Source organism: Lycium barbarum, chromosome 10 (genome assembly GCF_019175385.1).
Source record: "Lycium barbarum isolate Lr01 chromosome 10, ASM1917538v2, whole genome shotgun sequence".
Classification (NCBI taxonomy): domain Eukaryota; kingdom Viridiplantae; phylum Streptophyta; class Magnoliopsida; order Solanales; family Solanaceae; genus Lycium; species Lycium barbarum.
In genome coordinates, this window is record NC_083346.1 from 75,170,534 (window position 1) to 75,193,938 (window position 23,405).

The 23,405-nt window shown below is 39.2% G+C and overlaps 1 protein-coding gene across 1 annotated transcript; it reads right to left on the minus strand.

Moving 5' to 3' along the window:
• Nucleotides 1-3,312: 3,312 nt before the first annotated feature.
• On the minus strand, nt 3,313-21,988 carry LOC132613051 (uncharacterized). The gene is made up of 2 exons (XM_060327110.1): nt 21,476-21,988; nt 3,313-3,339 (listed from the first exon to the last, which is right to left on the minus strand). The coding sequence occupies exons 1-2, from the start codon at nt 21,986-21,988 to the stop codon at nt 3,313-3,315; spliced, it is 540 nt and encodes a 179-aa protein (XP_060183093.1).
• Nucleotides 21,989-23,405: the final 1,417 nt, after the last annotated feature.

The following is a 23,405-nucleotide window of genomic DNA, read 5'->3' on the forward strand; positions in this document are numbered from 1 at the left end:
TTATTTATTTCTCAATTTTAGCATTCCACTTTCTTGTGTCTCTCAACTAGTAGCCATTTAGTAGTTGATCCTACTTGTGTTTACTAGTTCTTGTGTCCGCATTTCTTTCGTGCTAATTTCTTTCAAGCTTTTCTTCATTTTATTTCGTTGAAACTTTATTGGCTCTCATCCGTTTTGCTTTGATTCGTCTGTCATTCATATAAACAAGAATCCATTCTACCACAAAGGATAAGCAACGTGTGTATTTGATTGGACGAGCCTCAACGTCTATCCTCCCAAGCTTGCAAATCTACATTCAAGACGATTCGTACTAAGGTTAAGTCGTTGAAACGCTTATATGGTCAAACTACACTAATAAATGAGCTAACGAAAATCGGGCAGCATTTCCCATATATCTTCTACTTCTTCCAACTCCAAAACAACTCCTAAAACCACAATAAAGCATCAACATTTCCATAATCAAAAGGTTACATTCAAACTATACTCAATTCAATCCCAAAACTTCTTTTCATAATCAATCCATAACAACAACTTCAACACAACCCTTTACACACTTGTATACAACACTTCCTCAACATCATTATTATCCCTCATAACAAGATTATACTCATAACATGCTAACAATTATAGCTCAAGTTACTTTACAACTCAAAATACATCAAATTCATATTTGAACTTTTCCTCAATTTCTTCTCCTCATATCTTAACATATTTACCCCATGAATTCATAAACATGAAATAAAATGAAATCTTACCTCAAAAGTTCCAATTCCAAGATCACTTCACTTTGAAATATCCTCCAAAGCTTTTATAAGAAAAAGACACAAGTTCCAACCAAGCTTTCAAACTCTAGGCACTTTGATCTTCACTTTGATCTTTAATTCTTGCTTGGAGAAGTGTTTGAATGTGTTTGGAGAGGTCTCTAGAGCTTTCTAGGATGGGGTTATGAGTAAAATGATTAAAATGAAGAGGCGTCATCATATCTAGAAAATTCCACCTACATTGTATTATGTTGGCCGTATTTCTTGGTCGTATAAATTATACGGCTGGTATCTCTGATCGTATAATTTTATACGGGCCGCAACTTTGGCCGTATTTCTCCGATTTGTAATCTATCAGTAGAATTGGAAAGAAGACTCTCTGAACTTGAATTTACGTAGGTTATGTATTCCGTAACTCCTTGTATGCTAAGAGATATACGTCCCTCAATTTGGACGAAAAATCCTATCCAAAATTCTGCCAAGTTTTCCCAAAGTTTTGACAAACTTAATTTCTTCGATTCTCTTAATCCCGGAACCTTTATATTATTGCTTAACACTTGTTAAAACTGTTCCTTACCCTTATAAGGGTTCCATGGCCTCTCCGGCTTACGCTAGTTTACCTCTGACACAACCAACGCGAAAATTTGGGAGGTGTAACATCTACGGTGCGTATCCTTGGCCGTATAACATTATACGACCAACATCCTGGCTGTATAAAATTATACGGTCCGTATAGTTGGTCGTATAATACAACCTCCAAAATTGGCTTCTCTGGAAATTTTTAAAATCCTTAAATACGGTTCATATCTCAAAATATGGACCATATCTCAATTATACGGTCCATATTCTATATTTTCCAGAAACAACTTTTAACGAACCCTTCCGCTTCGATTCACTTATTCTCTAATCCCTCTGTAACTTACCAAACATGAATTTAAAAACTTTTAAGCATAAGTTAGGCATGTCCAGTCTCACATAACCTCGAAGGAAAATCTCGGTGTCCAAAATTAAGACAGCTAACGTACGACGAATCTTAATACACAAAACTACAAGGTGTAACACCAATGGTCAGTCTGAGAGGACTATTCAGGTGCTTGAGGATATGTTAAGGGCTTGTGTTATTGATATTGGTTGTCATTGGGACCAATTCTTACCATTCGCAGAGTTCGCATACAACAACAACTACTATTCGAGTATTGAGATGGCGCCATTCGATGCTTTAAATAGTAGGAGATGTCGTTCTCCGATTGGGTGGTTTGATGCTTTTGAGGTGAGACCTTGGGGTACGAATTTGCTGAGGGAGTCGTCAGACAAAGTGAAGCTGATTCAAGAAAAGCTTCTGGCAGCTCAGAGTAGGCAAAAGTTGTATGCGGACCCGAAGGTTCGAAATGTGGAGTTTTTGGAGGGTGACCTGGTTCTTCTGAAGATTTCACCTATGCAGGGTATTATGCGATTTGGGAAGAAGCACAAGTTGAGCCCGAGGTACATTGGCCCATTTGAGATTCTCTGTCGTGTTGGCGCAGTGGCTTATGAGTTCGCTTTGCCACCAGGCTTGTAAGGTGTTCATCCGATATTTCATGTTTCCATGCTGAAGAGGTACCCTTCAGACGGTTCTTATATCATTTGTTGGGACTTAATGTTGCTTGATGAGAATCTGTTATGAGGAAGAGCCTATAACGATCTTGGATAAGAAAGTGAGAAAGCTGGGATTGAAGGAGATAGCTTTAGTTAAGGTGCAATGGAAGCACCGTCGAGTTGAGAAGGCCACCTGGGAGACCGAGTCCGATATGTGTACTAGATATCCCCAGTTGTTTACCGACTGAGGTACTTTTCCCCCATTCTTTTCCTTTGTCGTTCGAGGATGAACGATTGTTCAATTGGTATCTGATGTAACGAACCGTTTGATCGTTATTGCACTTTTGACCCATTTACCCCCGTTGACCTTGTTACGGTTCAGCATAAAAGCTACTAACAAGTTGCGGACTCTATTTGAATTTTATATTTTTAGAGTCGCCACCTAATTTTGTAACAGAAATTATGAAAACCAAGTTAAAAGGGTTTGCACAAGAGAAAAATCGTTATTAAACCAGAGTTCGAGGTAAGGGTTCTGGTGATCCTCTAGGGAAGGTTGTTAATCACCCTAGTATTAAGGATCCGTAGAAAACGGTTGACCTACGAGCTTCAATGTGTGATTTAATGTCACGACCTATTTTTCCTAAGCCGTGCGGGCACTTACCTTCCCACCTCGGTAAGCAAACCCTCAACCCAACAATAAATAAAGTCACAAATACATAACTAATCAAGCGAAAAAGAATAGATAAGTAAGTCTCACGATATATATATATATATATATATATATATATATATATATATATATATATATATATATATATATATATATAGAATAGTGCGGAATAATAACAACACCTCCAGGGTCTAGTCTGCGTAATACAAGAATAGGACATAAAGATAGAGAAGTCTTCAAGTCAGCGGATGACTATACTCACCCTGGAAACTCGAAGATAATGCTTAAGCGACTATCAGCTACGTGTCACGGAAGTGGATCTAACCTGATACTCTGCATTCATAAAAGAATGCAGCAAGTACAGGTCAGTACAAAACAACAGTATTGGTAGGCATCATCGGTCGACTAAGCATAGCTAATGCAATTCAGATAATAAAGCAGATAGGCAGACAAACCAACAAGTATAAGCAAAACGTAATCAGAACCAAGTACACGTCATTGCCTAGGTAAAGCATCTAATCCCAATTGTGCCAAGTCTAAATATATCAAGTCCGAATACAACATCACAAGTACAACACCAAAATCATCTCAAAATCAAGCCATAATGCAATGCAATGTAATAGTGTACGAATGCAATGCAATGCCATGCAAATGCGGTGTACACATGTACTCCGGACAAAAATATCAACGTCTCGGTAGCACAACGCAGTGTGACTCGTGAAGTCTAAGTGTCACTCGTCCCAGATCTTTGTCCAACAGACAAACGGGACCCCGAATCTTTGCCCACGGGGGGTTCTCACCGGCGCCACTCTAGGGGACCTGCAAAGTCCATGCACTCAACAATTCCGAAACTAACATCGGATATCAGCCACTCAATCAATGGTTCCGGAACTAACATCGGATATCGGCCATCTCACATCACTCAAGTAAAACCGAACCCAGCTCATCAAAATGTTTCATCAAATATCATCCCTATCTCAACAGTGCATCATGAAAATGAGAGTGCGTGAAATGCATGTATCAACATCAATAATCATGCTCAATATCACAAGTACCAACAATGGGTACAAAAATAATATATCCGAATCACAAATACCAACAGTGGGTATGCCAACAATAACCGAATCACAAGTACTAACAGTGGGTATGCCAACAATATAACTGAATCACAAGTACCAACAGTGGGTACGCCAACAATATCATATTCAAGATGATAAAATAGAATCCAACATCTATCAACAACTCATGGCATCAAGCCAACACAATAGAACGATCAAATCACAATATAACGGGGTGGCTAGCGCCAAACACACAACAAGGCCCAACCAAAGGCAATATCCAACCCAACTTCATACCCGAAGGTTCACATGTTGTCTCTGACAATATAATCTAAATATGTGCTTCTCTATACAAAGTCTCACCAAGGGTAAGCCATAAACTACCTGGGTGGTCGAACATCAACACCAACAAATCACTCTATCGCCTTCCCTTTCCGCTGAGCCTCAGAACCAAAGTAGTCTAGGCATATTTGAATTATAGATGAGAAATCATGAAGAATGATACTAATATTGTCACCATTCTATTTAGGTCAATTCTAACCCTAGAAATTGGGAAAACGGGCCCACAAGGGCAAAACGAGAAATTCGGAAGCATAATATGAAATTAAGCACTAGAAATGGAAGATATATGATTAACAAAGATACCCAATTTCGAATTTGAAACAAAACCTCCAATTTGGGTATAAACCCTAACTCTTTGATTCCGAAATTCAATACTAGAAATGGAAGATATATGATTAACAAGCTTAGATTCATCAAAATCTAACATAAATCCCACCAATTTCATCATTTATAATCCTAGAGAATAAGTTCATCAAATCCCTTGTAACGACCCTTCCGGTCGTTATGGTAATTTGGGACTCCATTGGGAATTCCAAGGTCGCGGATGGATTCGTAGGGCATCTTTTTGTATGTATGCATGTTTTGTGTTGTGTTTTGAAGCCTTGGGTGAAATGTTGGGTGATAGGGGGAAAACTAGACAAAAAGCCGACTTCACTGCCCAAAATGGACCGCTGCAGCGGTGGGACTACCGCTGTGGCGGTACCGCTATAGCGGTGCCTCGACCGCTACAAGCAGCCATCCATTTATTTGGTGGCCGCTGTGGCGGACGGTGGACCGCTATGGCGATACCGCTATAGCGGTGAATTGACCGCCATAGTGGTCAGGCGGGATAGTTGGGGACCGCTATAGTGGGACCGCTGCAGCGGTGGAGTGACCGCCGCAGCGGTCGACGGGAAGCAGTAGCCGGGTTTTTAATGCCTTAGTTTTATAATTCCATTCATAACACCCCAACACACTTCCCAACAAACACTTTGAGAGAATTTTCAAGTTAGGGCAAAACAACCTTGAGAGATAAGTTCCATTGCTTTTCATTCTATTAGCCCATTCCCCTTCATTATTGTAATCATCTTCATGGGTCTTTAATGGTGAAATTGAAATAGAAACCCTAGAATGTTAATAAAGCTCCTAAACTGATGGGTTAGGATTATTATCGCATATTTATCATCTAAATGTGTTGGTTAGTTGCTATTTGTTATAAATTGAACCTTTAGTATCATAAAATAAGTGATTAAGACCTAGGGTTCTATAAAAATGTTGTCTTTGTCATAGAAAACTATTTGTAATGGGAATGTTGGATAGAATGTGGTATAAATTGATGGTTTATGATTATTAGAAGCTTGGATAGGTTGTTTATCACCTAGAAAATCATCCACCCTTAGAATGGGGAGAGGGAAGGGTATTTCTTGCCTTGGTATTTGCAAATTGAGCAATGTGACTCATTAAGCCTTCCATTTTTAGACTGCGAACGTATTGAGGACTTGAGAAAAGGAAAGGCTGTAGTAGAGTGATAGGCATTGTTCCAGCTCTACTCTGAGGTAGGTTACGATTTGCTTGAGTTAGACTTTGGTTAGTTGAATGTATGTTTGTGATTTCATTAGGAGAAAGCCTGTCTAGTATTCAGTACATGATATTGTGTGATTAAGCTCCTATGTTCTTATGATTGAGTGTTGTGTAGGCTTCATACCATTATTCCTGTGTGATTTAATCTGCAATGGATGTATTGTGATAAGAAGTTAATATAGTCTTCTCAAGGGTATTATGACGCGAAATGACGAGGTGAATATGGATATTGAGAAGGTAAGAAACACTGTTCTGTAAAAGGTATGACAAGGCACACATGTGGCCTAGATTATGGGCTCGTGGTCCGAGGATAGTTTCAGAAACGAGAGGTTTATTGCTATATCCCGCGTTCGAGGTTTGTTCCGGAGCGGAGGTTGTGCTCGGGTCCGAGAAGTGTTCCGGAACGAGTGGTACATGGACATCATGGGTCCCCTGCAGGTCATGATTATTGAGCTATGACATTAGATATCATGTGTGTATAGCGAGTGGGGTTATAGTGGTAAATTTATCTCTGTTGTGGTTGACGTGTTTGTAATTCTTGGCAATTTGGTGATTTGTTGTGATTGTCCGTGGTTGACTTGTTGTGATGTATTGATATTCGTGTATGATTGGTTGGCTTGTTTATTTTATTGATTTCATAAGATATGCATGATACTAATCTTAGTCGGCCTATGATGCTTACTAGTACATAGTGTTTGTACTGATACTACCTTGTCGCATTCTTTGAGTGCAGATTTTGATATAGAGATCGCTGCTCGTCCTCACATCTAGCGTGGAGGATAATTGCTAACAGATTTTGGGGTGAGCTTCTTCTCATGCCAGGCCACCCAAAGATCTTCTACTTATGATGTCTTTTCTTATTCTGGACATTATGGATATTTATTAGGCAGATTTCAGTTCTTAGACATGTTTTGGCTTAGAGTCATGTACGGTGACTTTCGGATTTTGGGGATTGTAATAGTTAGAACTTCCGCACTTACTACAGTATTTATGGCATGATTTACTTGTTCTTTTGTTGTTAAATGAGTAATAATTGTTTAGCTTGATTTATATAAAACTGTATTGAATGGATTAGGTGGTTTGTATGTTGGTTCGCCCATTAGGATTTAGATGGGTGCCGGTCATGACTGGTTGGGTCGTGACAACCTTCTTCCAACCTCCATTACTAAGGGATTATTAAAGGAAAGGGGGAATCTATGATGATTATGATTAAAGGAAGAGTAGACGAATTAGCAAGATTTACCTCCAAGAATATCCTCCAAATATCTCTAAGAACAGTTCCCCCAAGCTCAAACTTCGAAATGGAAATAAATGAGGGTCTAAGGGCTTTTAACACATCATTAATAATACACACTGCCTGTCACCCGCTTTAGCAGCACTGGGACCGCCCCAGCGGTGCCGCTTCAGCGGTCAAGGCAAAACCCATTGGACCGCTCCAGCAGTAGGGCTACCGCTCCAGAGGTACCGCTGCCGCCAAAGCGGGAACCAGACACCAGAAACTTACCCAAGTTTCACCATTTGATTCGATTTTTCGACTAGTTCCCGAGGCCATCTGCTCACATACCATACACATAGACACACATAAAAACACGCTACGAACGCGCCCGTGGCCTCGGAATTCCCAACGGAGGTCTCGTTGACCGATTCAACCCCCGATGCCTTAATTCCAATTTTCCAACCCATGTCCCAAAATGCAACCGAGTGCATTGGGAACCGAACCAAATACACACACAATTTATAATCGACCATCCGGACCTCTCGGAATCGACGAAATTTCGAACAAGGTCTGTTTACCCAAAAGTCAACTCTGGGTCAACCATTTTTCACTTTAAGCCTATATTTCACAAAAGTTTCGCGAATCCGGTCTAGACACCTCGGGAAGCATGCCAACGGTCCCCTCAGGTCAAAAATGAGCTAATCAATGCTCGGAAAAGGGCGAAAATGCCGAAAAGACTATAATGACCAAACGGGTCAGTACATTTAATTGTGATTATTTGCTAAAATAATTTCTTTCTTGCAAAAATTGTCATGCTAATCATACAAAACTCCATTTTTTCGCAAATGTAAGATTTGGTTTCTTTTTGAGAAAATGTTATCGGGGGGTTAAATTCACTTTATTTCGCGACCAAAACACAGTTAAGATTTTCTCTTAAGTAGAGTTCCTACTAATTTGGCCCTAATGTCATGTTTTAGTCCTTACCGGTTTTGTATATATGTATAGGGAAATCAATGGAGTGTATCTCCTTTGTAATAAATAGCATAGGTTTTCTAAGTATAGATAAAGAAAATAGGATTTATTTATTTTTAGTCCATTTTAGCTCATTTAGTCAACCGTATCCATTACCAAAGCCATCTCATTATCAAACAAGAATTTAAGGGCATTTTTCTTTTGTTTATTTGCCTTAAGGTTTGGACTTTTGGCCCCAAAGTATTTGAAAACAACCGTAATTTATATAAAAAGAAACCCATTTTCATACTTTATTCAGAAAAAGGAGTTTGGTTTATTTGACTTATCAAAAATTAGCCCAAGTTTTATAAATCAGGCCCAAAATACACTTAAGTCCAATTGGTCAAAATCCAAGATGGTTCCTTTCCAGTTTTTCTCTTAAGAGGCCTTGATGCCCAAAACATCCCATTCTTATTTAAATATTTTTCGTAAGAGGGGCATACGGCCCAAATCCATTTTTTCAATCCAAATTTCATTCATGTCGTTTACTTCATCAACTTAACACTTTGAAGAATTTTGTAAGAATCCAAGATATTTTGATTGCATGCATAAGCCATGTTTCCCTTTGAAAATCATTTTGGAAAATGTTTAACCAACTACATGAGTTTCCTAGGCTTATAACGCATTTGGGTTTCAATAATAATATCAATGTTGTTTACATATACAACTATTATACATACAAATATACATGAATATATGATAAGAATGAAGAGAAGGCTTAGGCTGGTGGGCCTACCTAAGCCCACCAGTTGCCATTTTCACCCATGGTTAGGCCTTTAACATTGTGTATTCTTCAACAGACTCGATGAAAGGGCCCAACACTGGTTTCGTAGCAAATGGCTCGGTCGTGTGACATCATGCAAAAGAGGATGGAAAAGGGAAAACACGATTAGAGGGTATCTAAACTTCATCACTAGATAAATAAAAGCTTTAAAGTAAAAAATCATTATATGTATAGTCTTGTATACATGTATATCGAGAAATACATCCACTACCACTTAGTAAGTAGACAAACTGAGGCCAGAAGCCCAACAACACAATTTCAGAAGAAAATCAGGACCAATTAACATTTACACTAACATGGGTAAGTTCAAAAGTCCTAACAGGTTCACTAATATACATGATATACCTCCTTATATGCTTCTAAATGTATGCAAACTATGTATATTCTTTGTATATCTTCTGTATATCAGACCATTTTACCCAGAAAATGAGAAGAAAGACACTAAAGGAAGCCACGCTTGTCCTATAACATCTATACTATATATGCATGCAATATCAGCCCCTTTAAATACATGTTCAGACCCCACCAGACTTCAGACACACCTCTCTGAAATAATTGAGTATTAGTAGTGTTCAGACCCCACCAGATAGTATGAATTTCCATTAATACTAGATTGCAACTAGGCTCAGATAATCATACAATGGCCACTTAGACTAACATATAAACAAGTGATATCATCTAAACTAAACAAAATTGATAATCTTAAACTTCTAATAGTGCCACACCACTATTAATCTAGCAATTAATTGCAAATATTTCTAGAACAAAACTAAGTAATAGATATGAGAGAAATAAACACATAGCAGCCCTTAACAATTAATTTAAGCATCTAGAAAATTAATACTAGACTAAATAAATATTAACAAGACTATATTAAGCATGGAAACATATCATAAATTAAGCACAAAAAAATGAAAAAATAACTGAAACGAGATACGTTTATCTTTCTTATGTACAACCTTGAATCGAGATTTGAAGCTGGAGATCTTCCTGCTCCTCGCCCCTTGAAATTCAGCCACAAATGAAAAGAATTAATATTTAAAACTAGAAAACTCAATAAATTAAAGGTTCCAACAGAAATCGCTAGATCCCTAGGTATATTGAGTCTTTTTCGCTCAGATTTCAGGCTTTTGTGTGTGTGTATTGTGAATTGGGGGTTATTTATATAGAACCCCAAAATTTGAAAACCCCATTCCAAATTCGATGTGGGACTTAGGGTTTTTGGGGGAAGTTCTCTTGAATCCCCGTGTAATGGTCAAAAACCAATAGAAAATGTGAATTCAAATTAGTATGAGACAAATTCCATTAAGAGTTTGTGTCCTTGAGAGTAGAAAAAGAAAAGGAGAGAGAGATGAGGGTTTTACCTTCATCTACGGTTGATATACGACGGTTAAGAGGAGAGTTAATGTTGTTGCCCAAAATGGTCACGCAACACTTTTGCAAAGCCGACACGCCTGAAAATTTTCCAATTTCGACAACTATAATGTGAGAGAGAGAGAATACAAGAGCGGCGCCTAGGTTTTCTCTTTAAACCCTTAGAGACTTTGAAGGTCGTTTGGTTGTGTTTTGCAGATTAAAGGGGTCGTTTGAGGTTTTGGGCTAGACTCGGTCTAAACTTAAAAGAAATAAAACGGGCTCGATATCCCTATATATGTGTGGTATCCATGTACATACACGTATACTCGTGTATATTCATGTATACACGCGTATATGGGGAGAGGTAAAATGTGCCAATTGAATAAATAGGTAAAATTAAAAGCTTGGCCATTAATTACCGTTTCAATTATGGCCAAATTAAAACTAATTAACCAATTAAACACTTTTAACAATACGACCACATGCATAAAAGGGCTATTTTGCAAATAAGCCTTAATTGACCTAAACCATGTAATTGGCTATTTCAATTATGACCATAATTGATAAATAATTGATTATTTCAATCGTAGCTGCAATTAATCATATCACAAACAATTTACCAATATAACCACAATTAAGCATCTAATTAATTATGATTATTTTTTAAACTTTAAATGCACCTATGATTATGCAAAAATTAAAATTTGAGAGCTGAATTGATTTTTTATTTAATTAATCAAATTTCCTTGAATTAAACGGAGTTTAATATTTTCCAATGTGACCTTTGATAATTTAAGCAATTAATCGAGTAATTGTTTTTTAGTTATTTTGGATTAAATTTGACAAATACTTCAATATTAATAATAAAATATGTAAATTATTTTAAAATGACTTACAATATATATTTGAAGCTATTTTGCCAAAAGAAATGGCAAAACATTATCAGAATAATTTATTGTAAGATCATTTGATTTATAAAAATACATGCTTTGCTCCGTTTGAGATTCAGGAACTCCGAATAATTAAATAAGATTATTGGTAGTAAAAAATTAGGTGTCAACAACTGTCTCTTCGGTGTTTAGGGATAGCGGGCCCATCCCTGGTCATTGAAATTTGACAACCCCAATTTTTGACTGACCAATTTCAAAATACTTCTCTATTTGATGCATTTTCAAATATATGATCAGACCCTGGTCTCTGGATTTCCTACATATCTCAGGCTATATGAGAATTCAGGCCATTTGTATTTTGACTCGATTAGACTTCTAAGTGCAAGTTCAACTAAATTTTTATTTTTCCAGTGTCACTACTAAGAGACTCGGAGTGGTTTGTTATAGTGTGACTGACTCTCTGGTATTGAGTCCGCCTACATATCCCTAGTCTTGATAATCAAGTCACTTGTAGTTCGACTCGATAGGAGGAAAAGGATATCCCTTATGCGGGAATGCCTTTGAGTGAGTCGTTGTGTGCCTGACCGGCTGCAGGAAATTTTAAAAAGAAAGCAAGCAAGGCAAACAAACAAGTTGTGTGGCTGAGTATGAGATGGAGTGATCTTCCAATTCCTGGCCGGAGAGCTTGACTCTCATGGGCACCCTATCTCGACCGGCTGCGTAAGAAAAAGTTCCTTGTTTCCTCCGCATGCGTCTAAATCTGATTTGAACAGCCTGTTCCTTTCCTTGGGGCTACTAGCCTGCTTCCATCTACTGGGTAACATTGTGGTCAACCTCTCGGTCTTGTTTCTGCTTGTGTCATCTTAGCGTGGTTTCGATTATATCTTCTTGGCCTCATCTTTGTGTGGCGGCCTTCTCGGCGCCGCTTAAAACTAAATGACCATCTTGGTCTTACTTTTCCCACTCCTGTATGGTTTTTGATGGGCCTCTAGCTATTTTTCTGAAAATAGATGACTTTCTTGGTATTGTTCACTTTGTTAGACCTCCTCCGATCTTTGTTTGCATGAAATGGCCCTCCCGGCAATTTTGTTTTGAATGGCCCTTTTAGGGACTTGTACTAGTGGTCGTCTCAATAGTATGGTCCTCTTAGAAGTATGGCCCTCTTGGAGGCATGGCCCTCTTGGCATTATGGCTCTCTTAGCAGTATAGATGAATGGCCCTCTTGATAGTTTGAATGAATGGCCCTCTCGGTAGTATCTCTCTCTTGGCAGTATGGCCCTCTGGCCTTCTTGGCAGTATGGCCCTCTTAGCGGTTTGAATGAATGGATGTCTCGACAGTTTAGATGAATGGCCCTCTTGGCAGTATGACCCTCTTGGCGGTTTGAATGAATGACCCTCTTAACAGTATGACCCTCTTGGCGGTTTGAATGAATGGCCCTCTCGACAATTTGAATAAATGGCCCTCTTAGCAGTTTGAATGAATGGCCCTCTCGGCAGTTTGGATAAATGGCCTTCTTGGTAGTTTAAATGAATGGCTCTCCCGGTAGTTTAATTTGAATGGCTCTCTCGGCAGTTTGATATGAATGGCCCTCTCGGTAGTTTGGATAAATGGCCTTCTTGGCAGTTTAAATGAATGGCTCTCCCGGTAGTTTAATTTGAATGGCTCTCTCGGCAGTTTGATATGAATGGCCCTCTCGGTAGTTTGATAGATATGGCCCCTTCGGCTAAATCGTCTTTCTTTTGTCCTTTATATTGATTGTGACCCTTTGGCCTAATGTTTGCCCTTGTGGCGTTTGTCCTTTTGTGACCCTTTCGGCCTGATTGTCACCCTTGTGGCATTTTTTTCATTTGGTAGCCCTCTTGGCTAGATGTTTGCCCTTGTGGCATTTTGGTCATTTTGTAGCCCCTTTGGCCTGATTGTCGCCCTTGCGGCATTTTTGTCCTTTAGTAGCCCTTTCTAGCTAGATGTTTGCCCTTGTGGCGTTTTGGTCATTTTGTAGCCCTCTTTGGCCAGATTGTCTCCCTTGTGGCATTTTCATCATTTGGTAGCCCTTTCTGGCTGGATGTTTGCCCTTGTGGCGTTTTGGTCATTTTGTAGCCCTCTTTGGCCTGATTGTCGCCCTTGTGGCGTTTTCGTCCTTTGGTAGCCCTTTCTGGCTAGATGTTTGCCCTTATGGAATTTTGGTCTTTTTGTATCCCTCTTTGGCTAGATATTTGCCCTAGTGGCATTTCATTCCTTTTATGGCCCCCTTGACTAGGTCGTGGTTCTGATCTTTGTTTGAAAAGTTGTCTTTCCCTGTTGCAAACAAAATAGAGTTAGAAAAGTGGTCGTCCTCTTGATGACACTGGAGACCTGCATTAGAAAAATGTTAGTTTCCTATAAAGTTGATCCATGTTGTTTTCTCCGTCTGCGTTTTGGCTTTGCCGGCTTGGTTTGCTCTTCTTAGGTCCGGTCCTCTTGGGTTCGGTATTCAAAGATGAATTTATCTTAAAATAAAAATTATTTTCCTAAATCGTTGATCATAAATTATTTCAACCTTTATTTGTAAAATATATCGCTTTCAAAAATTGTTTAAGTTGACTGTCATGACGTGTGCATCTGAGTGAGGACTCTTTCACCCACTACTCTGTCGGATGGTTGAAGCTTCAGCTCCATTGCACGGAAATTTTGAGACCTTCTAAGAAATTCTTCCCCAGTTTAAATCTTGCTTCGATGAACTCTCGCGTTGAGTCTTGATGTAAGAAATTTTGAGGTCCTCTCAAAATTTCTGCCCCAGTTTAAGGTGTTGAGTCAGTTGACTCTTAAGCTGAACTGCTGAGGGAAGAAATTTTGAGATCTTCTCAAAATTTCTGCCCTAGTTTGAGGGTTTGGATTGGCTAACTCTTGGGCCGGACTTACTGAAGGAATTTTTGAGGTCCATCTCAAAAATTCTGCCCAAGCAAGGTATGAGGGGTAAGCTCTTTTGCTGATTTCAAACTCTCTTCGAAATCTCATATGCGACTTCCTAGGGGTTTCTTGGGCTTTTTATTTAGTACGACCTAGCTCAAAGAGCGCCTACGTATCTTGTCCCAGCAGAAATCAGGTCAAACGTAGTTCGGAATAAAGTAATTGAGTTTTGATTTTTACTAATAATGTGGTCGGGTCCCAAATGGACTGCCTAAGTATCCCACTATGGGGAAGTCAGGTCATTGCGTAGTTCATATTACAAGGAAATCATTTGGTTTTTCTATATATTATAAAATTATTACAAGCAAAGAGACTGTCACACCCCACCCTAGGTAAGGCGTGATCGACACCCGACACCTTGAAACCGAGCGAACAAACTTACAACTCACATCCTCTATGTCTCGAATGGCAACAATAAGATCAAGAGGCTAAATATGAACATAATATCATTCATAAGTATATGTACAGTAGACCTATGATGCCGAGATTACTACTATCACACTATGACTAAGTTGTACACAGGAACTGTCTGCAAAGCCTTTATGAACATGACTGAGGTATACAAGTCAGGACAGGGCCCCCGACGTACCCTTAACACAATTCATATATATATAGACTCAGACTCAGCAATGCTCCAGGAAGAAGTGGAGACACCACTCAAGACCAGTACCTGAAGGCAGCCTATGATGAAAGATCCTCGTCTCGTCTATCTACACCTGCGGGCATGAACGTAGTGTCCACAAGAAGGGACGTCAGTACGAGCAATGTACTGAGTATGTAAGGCATGAATAGTAGTATGATATCAGAATGAAAATAACATAAGATAAAGTAAGTAATTATACCTCGTAATCTTCTTAAGATCTCTGTCATGTAAACTACTCGTCTACAGGAAAAAACATTTCATACACATCCATACACAACATACATACATATGCATTCACATATATTTACTATACATACATCTGTCATATCCGTACTCGGCCCTTTCGAGACTTGATGTCATCCGTACACGGCCCTTTCAGGACTCATTGTTATCCATACACGGCCTTTTCGGGACTCGTTGTTATCTGTACACGGCCCTTTCGGGACTCGTTGTTATCCGTACACGGCCCTTTCGAGACTCGTTGTTATACCCAACTGATTAGTGGGTGCAATGCATACATATATACATATACATAAAAATACATAAATGAAATCAACATCATCATTAGCATTATCATTATCACTATATCCTTCCTTAGAAGATCAATTATCTTAAGGTAAAGTCGCCGATGTCATGGGAGTCTCGAGAATCATGAACTTAGATAGCCTTGAAAATAGAATCATTATCTTCTCTATATCTCACCTCGAAGGAACGAGTAACATGAGGTGAGACCATCAACAATAAGTAAGATCAACGGATTCATGGAATGGCTCAATAATCTCATAATGCTCTCAAATCATAGCTTCAAAATTTCTAGAATTAAAATCATCATCATCATGTTCATCATAGAAAACATCTCATCCTTAGTATCATAAAAAGCTTTTCAGAATCATGAACTTCTAACTTTAGAAAGTAAGAAGGTTATGAAAAAAATATGTATGGAATCATAACATAGGAATCATGTATTTTGAAAGAAAGGGACTAGCTTTAACATACCTTTCGGTCGCCTTAGTCGTTCAACGTTTATTCTTCCAAGCTCAACTCTACACATAAACCATCCATGTTATCATTAGGCTCAATATCATACACTTTTCGCAAGCATTCAAATGAAATCTTTTTAGAATCTGCCGAAAGTCGGGCAACATCTCCCCTATATTATTTACCTCCTCCAAATACCAAAACAACTCCCAAACAATACCAACAACATCAACAACAATATCAATACCAATATATTCCATAAAACATCCCACACAATGTTTCTTCAATTTTCAAACCAACCATAACAACATCCATAATACCATAACCAAATAATTATATTCAATTTAGTCTAAAATTAATCCAAAATTCTCTTCCAAACTCACCTCATGGCCATCAACTTCAATTCAACTCTTTATGATTTTTCCCCTATGATTATTTCCTTTCTAAGAATTTCTAAACCTTTACATCATCTCAATCATGTAAATAATAGGAAAAACATATCTTATAGTATAAGAACTTTACTTCATTCACCCCTTTCCAAGATCAACTTCATCACCACCTTGAAGAGAAACAAGAACAATTATCTTCCATAAATTTTCTTTGAGATTTTGATGTTGATATTCTCTCTTGATGATATAGAAAGGTTGTGGAAGATTATGCAGGGTTATGGAGTATTATGGAGGATTAGGGAAAATTATAGAAAGTTATGAAAGGTTGTGGAGAATTATAGAACTCTTTAGAAGTGGGGAGGATGAGAAAATGGAGAAAATTGATGAAAATTAATGGGTTAGAGGGGTATTTATAGGTGTGTGTGGGTCGGCTACTGTAGCACCCGGGTACTGTAGCAGCGTTTTTCTGCTTCGTCCGCCTAACTTGTAACATTCATAACTCCCTGCTATGATGTCGCATTGATGAACGGATTTTGAAACACCTTAAAACTCCTTATATACCCAGAGATGTACCCCTCCAAAGTTGACCCAAAATTCTATCCAGAATTCTGCCAACTTTTTTTCCAAATTTTCGACAAACTTATTTTCTTCGCTTTACTTGGTCCCAGAATCTTCCGAAACTCTCCATACATGATATTTATCATTAATCATACTTGATAATAGTCATTTCCTTTGGTTCCAAGGTTGTCCTTCCCGATTACGACTTACGAGATCGTAATACATCCTTTACTTCACTGTTACGTTCTTCCCATGGCTTGTGCCTTCCAAACCTTCATGGAACGTCTCCGATACTCCATTAATACGGTGAAGTAAGTGGCATACTTTGCTCTAAAAGTGCGAGGTGTAACAGAGATAACTATTACAAGCAAATAAATAACTATTACAACTGGAAACCGTGTCTTCACGTGTAGTACCGCTTGGTTGCATCTGAGTTGATTGTCTTGGGCCACTTTTGGCTGTCCATTTCTTCTAGTATCACCGCTCCCCCAGAGTGTACTTTTCGGACCACGTATGGTCTTTGCCAATTGGGTGCGAATTTTTCTTTATACTCGTCTTGATGTGGGAACACTCGCTTGAGTACCATTTGCCCTATTTGGAAGAGTCGGGCTCTGACTCATTTATTAAAAGCGCGAGCCATCCTCTGTTGGTATAATTGACCGTGACATGCATCAATCATCCTCTTTTCGTCAATTAGAGCCAGTTGCTCGTATTGGCTTTGGACTCATTCTGTGTTGTCCAGCTCTGCTTCTTGAATGATTCTCAGTGATGATATCTAGACCTCGACAGGTATGACTGCTTCAGTACCGTAGACGAGGAAGTACAGAGATGCCATTGTCGAAGTTCAAGCTTTCATCTGGTATCCCAACAATGCATAAGGCAATTGTTCGTGCCAGCACTTGTAGTTATCTGTCATTTTCCTTAATATTCTTTTGACATTCTTGTTGGCTGCTTCTACAGCTCCATTTATTTGTGGCCGATAGGCAGTTGAATTCCGAAAGGTTATTTGGAATTGTTCATAGATATCCTTCATCAGGTGACTCTTCAGATTCGTTCCATTGTCTGTTATGGACTCTGGTATGCCGAAGCGGCATATGATGTTGTTTCGCACAAAATCAGCTACCACCATCTTTGTCACTGATTTGTGCGATGTAGCTTCCACCCATTTGGTGAAGTAATCTATGGCGACTAAGATGAATCGATGTCCATTCGAGGCGGCAGGATCGATGGGTCTAATGACATCCATGCCGCAAGTGACGAATGACCAGGGTAAGTTTATAACATTGAGTTCTTTCGGTGGGACACAGATTAGATCTCCATAGATTTGGTACTGATGGCATCTTTGCACAAATTTGCAGCAATCGCCCTCCATTGTCATCCAGTAGTAACTTGCTCGAAGGATTTTCTTGCCTAGAATGAAACCGCTCATATGAGGTGTTATATCCCGTATTTTTGAACGTCAGATTATTTGCTGAGGTGGGACCCACACATCGAGATTTTTTTTGGGACATCTAAAAAAATTCATATGAATCACATATGAGAAGTTAAACACGACTCAAGAAGGACCCTTGGGCCAAATCAAAGTGGAAGTCCTCCAAACGAATATTTTTAAGAAAACGTTTTCGGGTGATCTGACTTCAAGCGGCAAAAACGGTATTATAAGTTTGGAATTTGGAAGAGTACCAAGATATAGAAGTTGTAGTTAATTGAATTAGCTTTCCAACCATAGGTCGTGGGTCCCCAGGTGACGTCGGTACAAGGAGATATGGACGTTTTAAGGTCGAAAGGTCAGTGGGCTAGGCCCAAATCGGGACCAACCGGGTTGGCCCAAAAAAATCAAAAAATAATAATAAGGCCCAAATTTGTGAGGGATGGCCGGCCAACATGGCCCAAGCCCATGATTTTATTAATTATCCATGTGATAATTAATATAAAGGATCAATTAATGAGTCATATCTCATTAGAAACTTCAAGAACACTTGAGAAAAAGGAAAGAAGGAGAAATCTCCAAGGCCATTTCGGCCAAGTGCAAAAATTGACAAGAAAATTGACAAAAATTTCTTCAAAAAATATTTTCTACCAATTAAAGGATTCCTAGCAAGGTGGAGTGGTCTTTGGAGCAAGAAAAATTCATATTCTAGCAAGTTGCAAGACTTAGCTAAGTGAAAGATCAAGGAAGAAGGTAAGAACTTATTCTTTACATGTTATGGATATTTTTGCATGTTGTAGTGTGCAAAAGTGAGTGAAATTCATGAATAGCAAGAATATAGTTGTGTGGCGGTGAGTTGTATATCACATGTATAGCCGTGTATATTTGGTGAATCATGAATGCATGGTGAGCAAGTTTTATTTAGTATGTTGGTTGTTGTGTTGTGGATTTTATATTGCAAACAAAAGCCTAATGAGCTTAGTGAAGTATTAGTAGTTGGAGGCTTGTCTTGGAAGATTATGTAAATTGAATATTATGTTCTTACATGTATGGAAGATAATGATATTAGTATGGTGTTGTTGGAATATATATTATAAGGTTGTTATTGATTTCATTGGAGTTGGAAGGTTTTGAAAGAAGTAGTAAGTTGATTAAGTTGTTATAATGTATCTTGGATTGAATATGGAAATTGTTAGTGTGGTTGAGTTATGTTAATAGTTTGGCCGGGTTTGAATTCCCGGGTTGTTGTTGATTGAAAACTTGCTAGGTAAATGTTGAGGATGGTGTATTTACAGAGGAAATGTTGCCGAAATTTCAGTAGCCAAGTGTTTCCTTAAGATTCTAACTCTAAGTACCCTAATGAAAGTTTGGGTAAATGTGACCAAATCGCAGATTTTGGCGGATTTGCAGCTTGAATTCGGAATAGTAAAAGAAGCGGAAAGAGGTATGTAAGGCTTCACCCTTCTTTCTATGGCATGTCTTAGTTGAAATAAGTTGGGTACGAGCCTCGGGGACAACTCGGTTCCCCGGAATCCGCACCTAAAGTTTTCCACTTTTTGTTCAATAGAATTGAACTAGAAAGTGTGCCAATTGTTGGAAAAACCTCCTACACCCTTAGAACTTGTATAAATGGGACCCGATTACCCTAAGACCCTCACAAGTAACGCTATGACACGTAACATACGTAAATCGTATACGCTACCTCATCCGGCCCGAGGTGGGCCCGCTACTCTCGGATTTTTCCTTACAGTCTTGCTTGACTTACTTGAAGTGAATCCAAAGGGAACCTTTGATCCCGATTTCGTTACCAAATGATAAATACTATGACTCCTCTAACGAGGGCACTTCCATGACGATAATGATAACAATGATGTTAGATAAGAGAATATGCCTATGATACGTACTACCGGAACGACTCTATGACTAAGATGACTAAGCTAAGTATCTTATGTAGACATGAAAATGATAAACTAATTTTTGAATATTATTTATATTTCCTAGCTATGACTTTATTTTCTAAAAGATTTCAAAGTCTATGAACTGTCATCTATGATGCCCCAATTTCATTCTACGTTTACTTTAATATTATTCCCCGTTGATAGTCTCACCTTAAAATACTCGTTCCTTCAAGGTGAGACAAAGCGATCACGAGTGTTCTATAATATAATTGGAGGTCACCGACCTTACGTCACTCCGATGACTACATGATTCTTCTTTGGGCTTTCCTGCGTGCCTATGAGACATATGTATATAGGATACGTAAATGCATATAAGACATGTAAATGTATGTAAGATATGTGCATATATTTTTAAAGTATGCACATGACGAAAGAGCTAGAGCGCTATAGACGCTGATACATGCACATGACACACGTATATGTATATGATAAAAGAGCTAGAGCGCTATAGATGTTGATATATGTACATGATATATGCATATGTATACGGGGGAAATGGAGGTAAGGGCAGAGCGTTATGAACGCATATCCACCTGATCAGTTGGCATTACATGATATGATATCGTCCCGGACGCGGGATGCCCGGACGCGGGATGCCCGGACGCGGGATGCGTATATTTATGGTTAAATGGATCGGCTGCCGACGCCTCGGCAATATGAGATGTCCTATTTTATATGTATATGTATATGTATATGAACAAGGAAAGATTCTTAAAGGAAAGCTAAGTATGCATAGCACCTGCCAAGGGTATATATATATACAGGTTATGTTTTTACCTCAGGACATGTGCTATTATCCTCTTATGTCGTTATTTCCATTTTATACTTTCCGTATGCTACTATTCATGCCTTACATACTCGGTACACTATTCGTACTGACGTCCCTTCTTGTGGACGCTGCGTTTCATGCCGCGCAGGTCAGCAGACAGGCGGATTTGATCCGTAGAAGCCTTACCAGCAGTGTTGACCGCGCTCCAGTTGTTCCGGAGCCCCACTTTCGTAGTACTATTTTGTGTATGTATTTTCGGGCACGACAGTACTCGACCCTTTCTATGTATAAGTGTACTATGTCTAGAGGCTCGTAGACAGATATGTACAGTCAGTCAGGTACAGTTAGATATATGGTGTTCTAGCATGTTAATGTTGTTGTAGAAAGTGATAATGAAGTTGACTAGTCTATGCTCATAATGATGCTGCTAATGTTCAAAAACAAAAATATGGCACAGTTCATACGGCCTGCTAAGAGGAAAAAGTAAAAGGATAAGCAAGGGGTGCTCGGTACAAGTATCGGGTACTCGTCACGGCCCCTAGTCGGGTCGTGACATGAGGTCCACAGATTCCCGCATGTACCTCTTCTAAAAGTTTCATAGCCTCAGTGGCATCCACACATCGGACCAACCCTAGGTCTGGCGTCAGCTTGTAGAGAATTTCCTTGTTCAGGAAGAATCTGTTGGCCATTCTCCGGAGAGTCTTCCATTGATTTCTTGTGGTATTTTGGAGATACTCTTCTTTTCCCAGATACATCTTGATGTCAGTGTACCATGGCTTGCCGTCGGGTTCCGCTTCCACATGGGAACAATAGGAGGGATCTTCTCTCAAACTTATTTCCAACAGGTCAATGTGACTGCTTTCAGGATGCTGGATCATTGATGCTATAGTGCCCAAAGCATCGTCGAACTCATTTTGAGCTCTTAGTGTATGCTTGAATTTGATCTTTTTGAATTTCTTGCATAATCTCTGTGCGAGGTTCACAGATGGTATGATCTTGGCATTCTTCGCGGCCCACTTGTCTTGTACTTGATGGATCAACAAATCCAAATCACCTATGACCAACAATCCGTGGATATCCATGTCCAGTGCCATTCTAAGGCCTAGGATGCAGGCCTCGTATTATGCCATATTGTTGGTGCATCGGAACTTGAGTTTTGCGGCCATCAGGTATGTTGCCCTATTTTTGATATCAAGACTGCTCCGATTCCTGAACCCTTATAATTAACTGCTCCATCTTGAATATAGCTCAGCTATGTCTTCATCACTGTCAACACTCCTTCGTCTGGGAAGTAGGTTCGACGTGGTTCCAAATCTTCATCCACTGGACTTTCTGCCCCTAAGTCGGCCAATGCTTGTCCTTTGATGGCCTTCTGTGCTATGTATATGATATCAAATTCTCTCAATAACATTTGTCACTTTTCCCATTTCCTTATAAGCATGGGTTTGCGAAAGATGTACTTCAAGGGATCCATCTTGGATATGAGGTGAGTTGTGTATGACAGGTAGTGTCTCAGCTTCTGAGCTACCCATGTTAAAGCACAACACGTCTTTACCACCAGCATATATCTTGTCTCACAGGCGGTGAACTACTTGCTCAAATAGTAAATCGCATGCTCTTTCTTGCTTGTCTCGTCATGTTGTCCTAACACGCATCCAAAGGCATTTTCTGATACCGACAGGTATAGCAAAAGTTGACTCCCAGGTTTGGGAGGTACTAAGACTAGTGGATTGGAAAAGTATTTCTTAATAGTGTCGAAAGCTTTCTAACACTCCTTAGTCCATTTTGTGGGTGCGTCCTTTTTTAGCAATTTCACTATTGGTTCAATAATGATGATGGACTGGGCTATGAACTGTCCAATGTAATTCAACCTTCCCAGGAAACTCATGACCTCTTTCTTAGTCTTTGGAAGTGGTAGCTCTAGAATGGATTTGATCTTTGATGGGTCTAGTTCTATGCCCCTTCAGCTGACTATGAATCCCAACAATTTTTCGGCAGGTATTCCAAATGCACATTTGGCTGGATTTAGCTTCAAATTGTATTTTTGGAGTCTGTTGAAGAACTTCCGCAAATGTGTGGTATGCTCTGAGCTTCCTCCCTACTTGATGATGTTGTCAACCACGTATACTTTGATTTCCCTGTGGATCATCTCATGAAAAATGGTATTCATAGCCCTCATATAAGTGGCGCCGATATTCTTGAGACCGAACGACATTACTCTGTAGTGATACACTCCCCATGGAGTGATGACGACTGTCTTTTCTGCATCCTCTTCGCTCATCAACATCTGATGATACCTTGTGAAGCAATCCACGAATGATTGTAACTCGTGCTTGGCACAATTATCAATGAGTATGTGGATGTTTGGGAGTGGAAAGTTGTCATGACCTAACCGGAGGGCCATGACGGGCACCGGGATCTAGCCTACCGAGTACCTCAAAACGTACATCTATAGTCATATCTGAGTGGGTCATGAAACTAACTCATAAATATTGTAACTGAAAGGGGCAC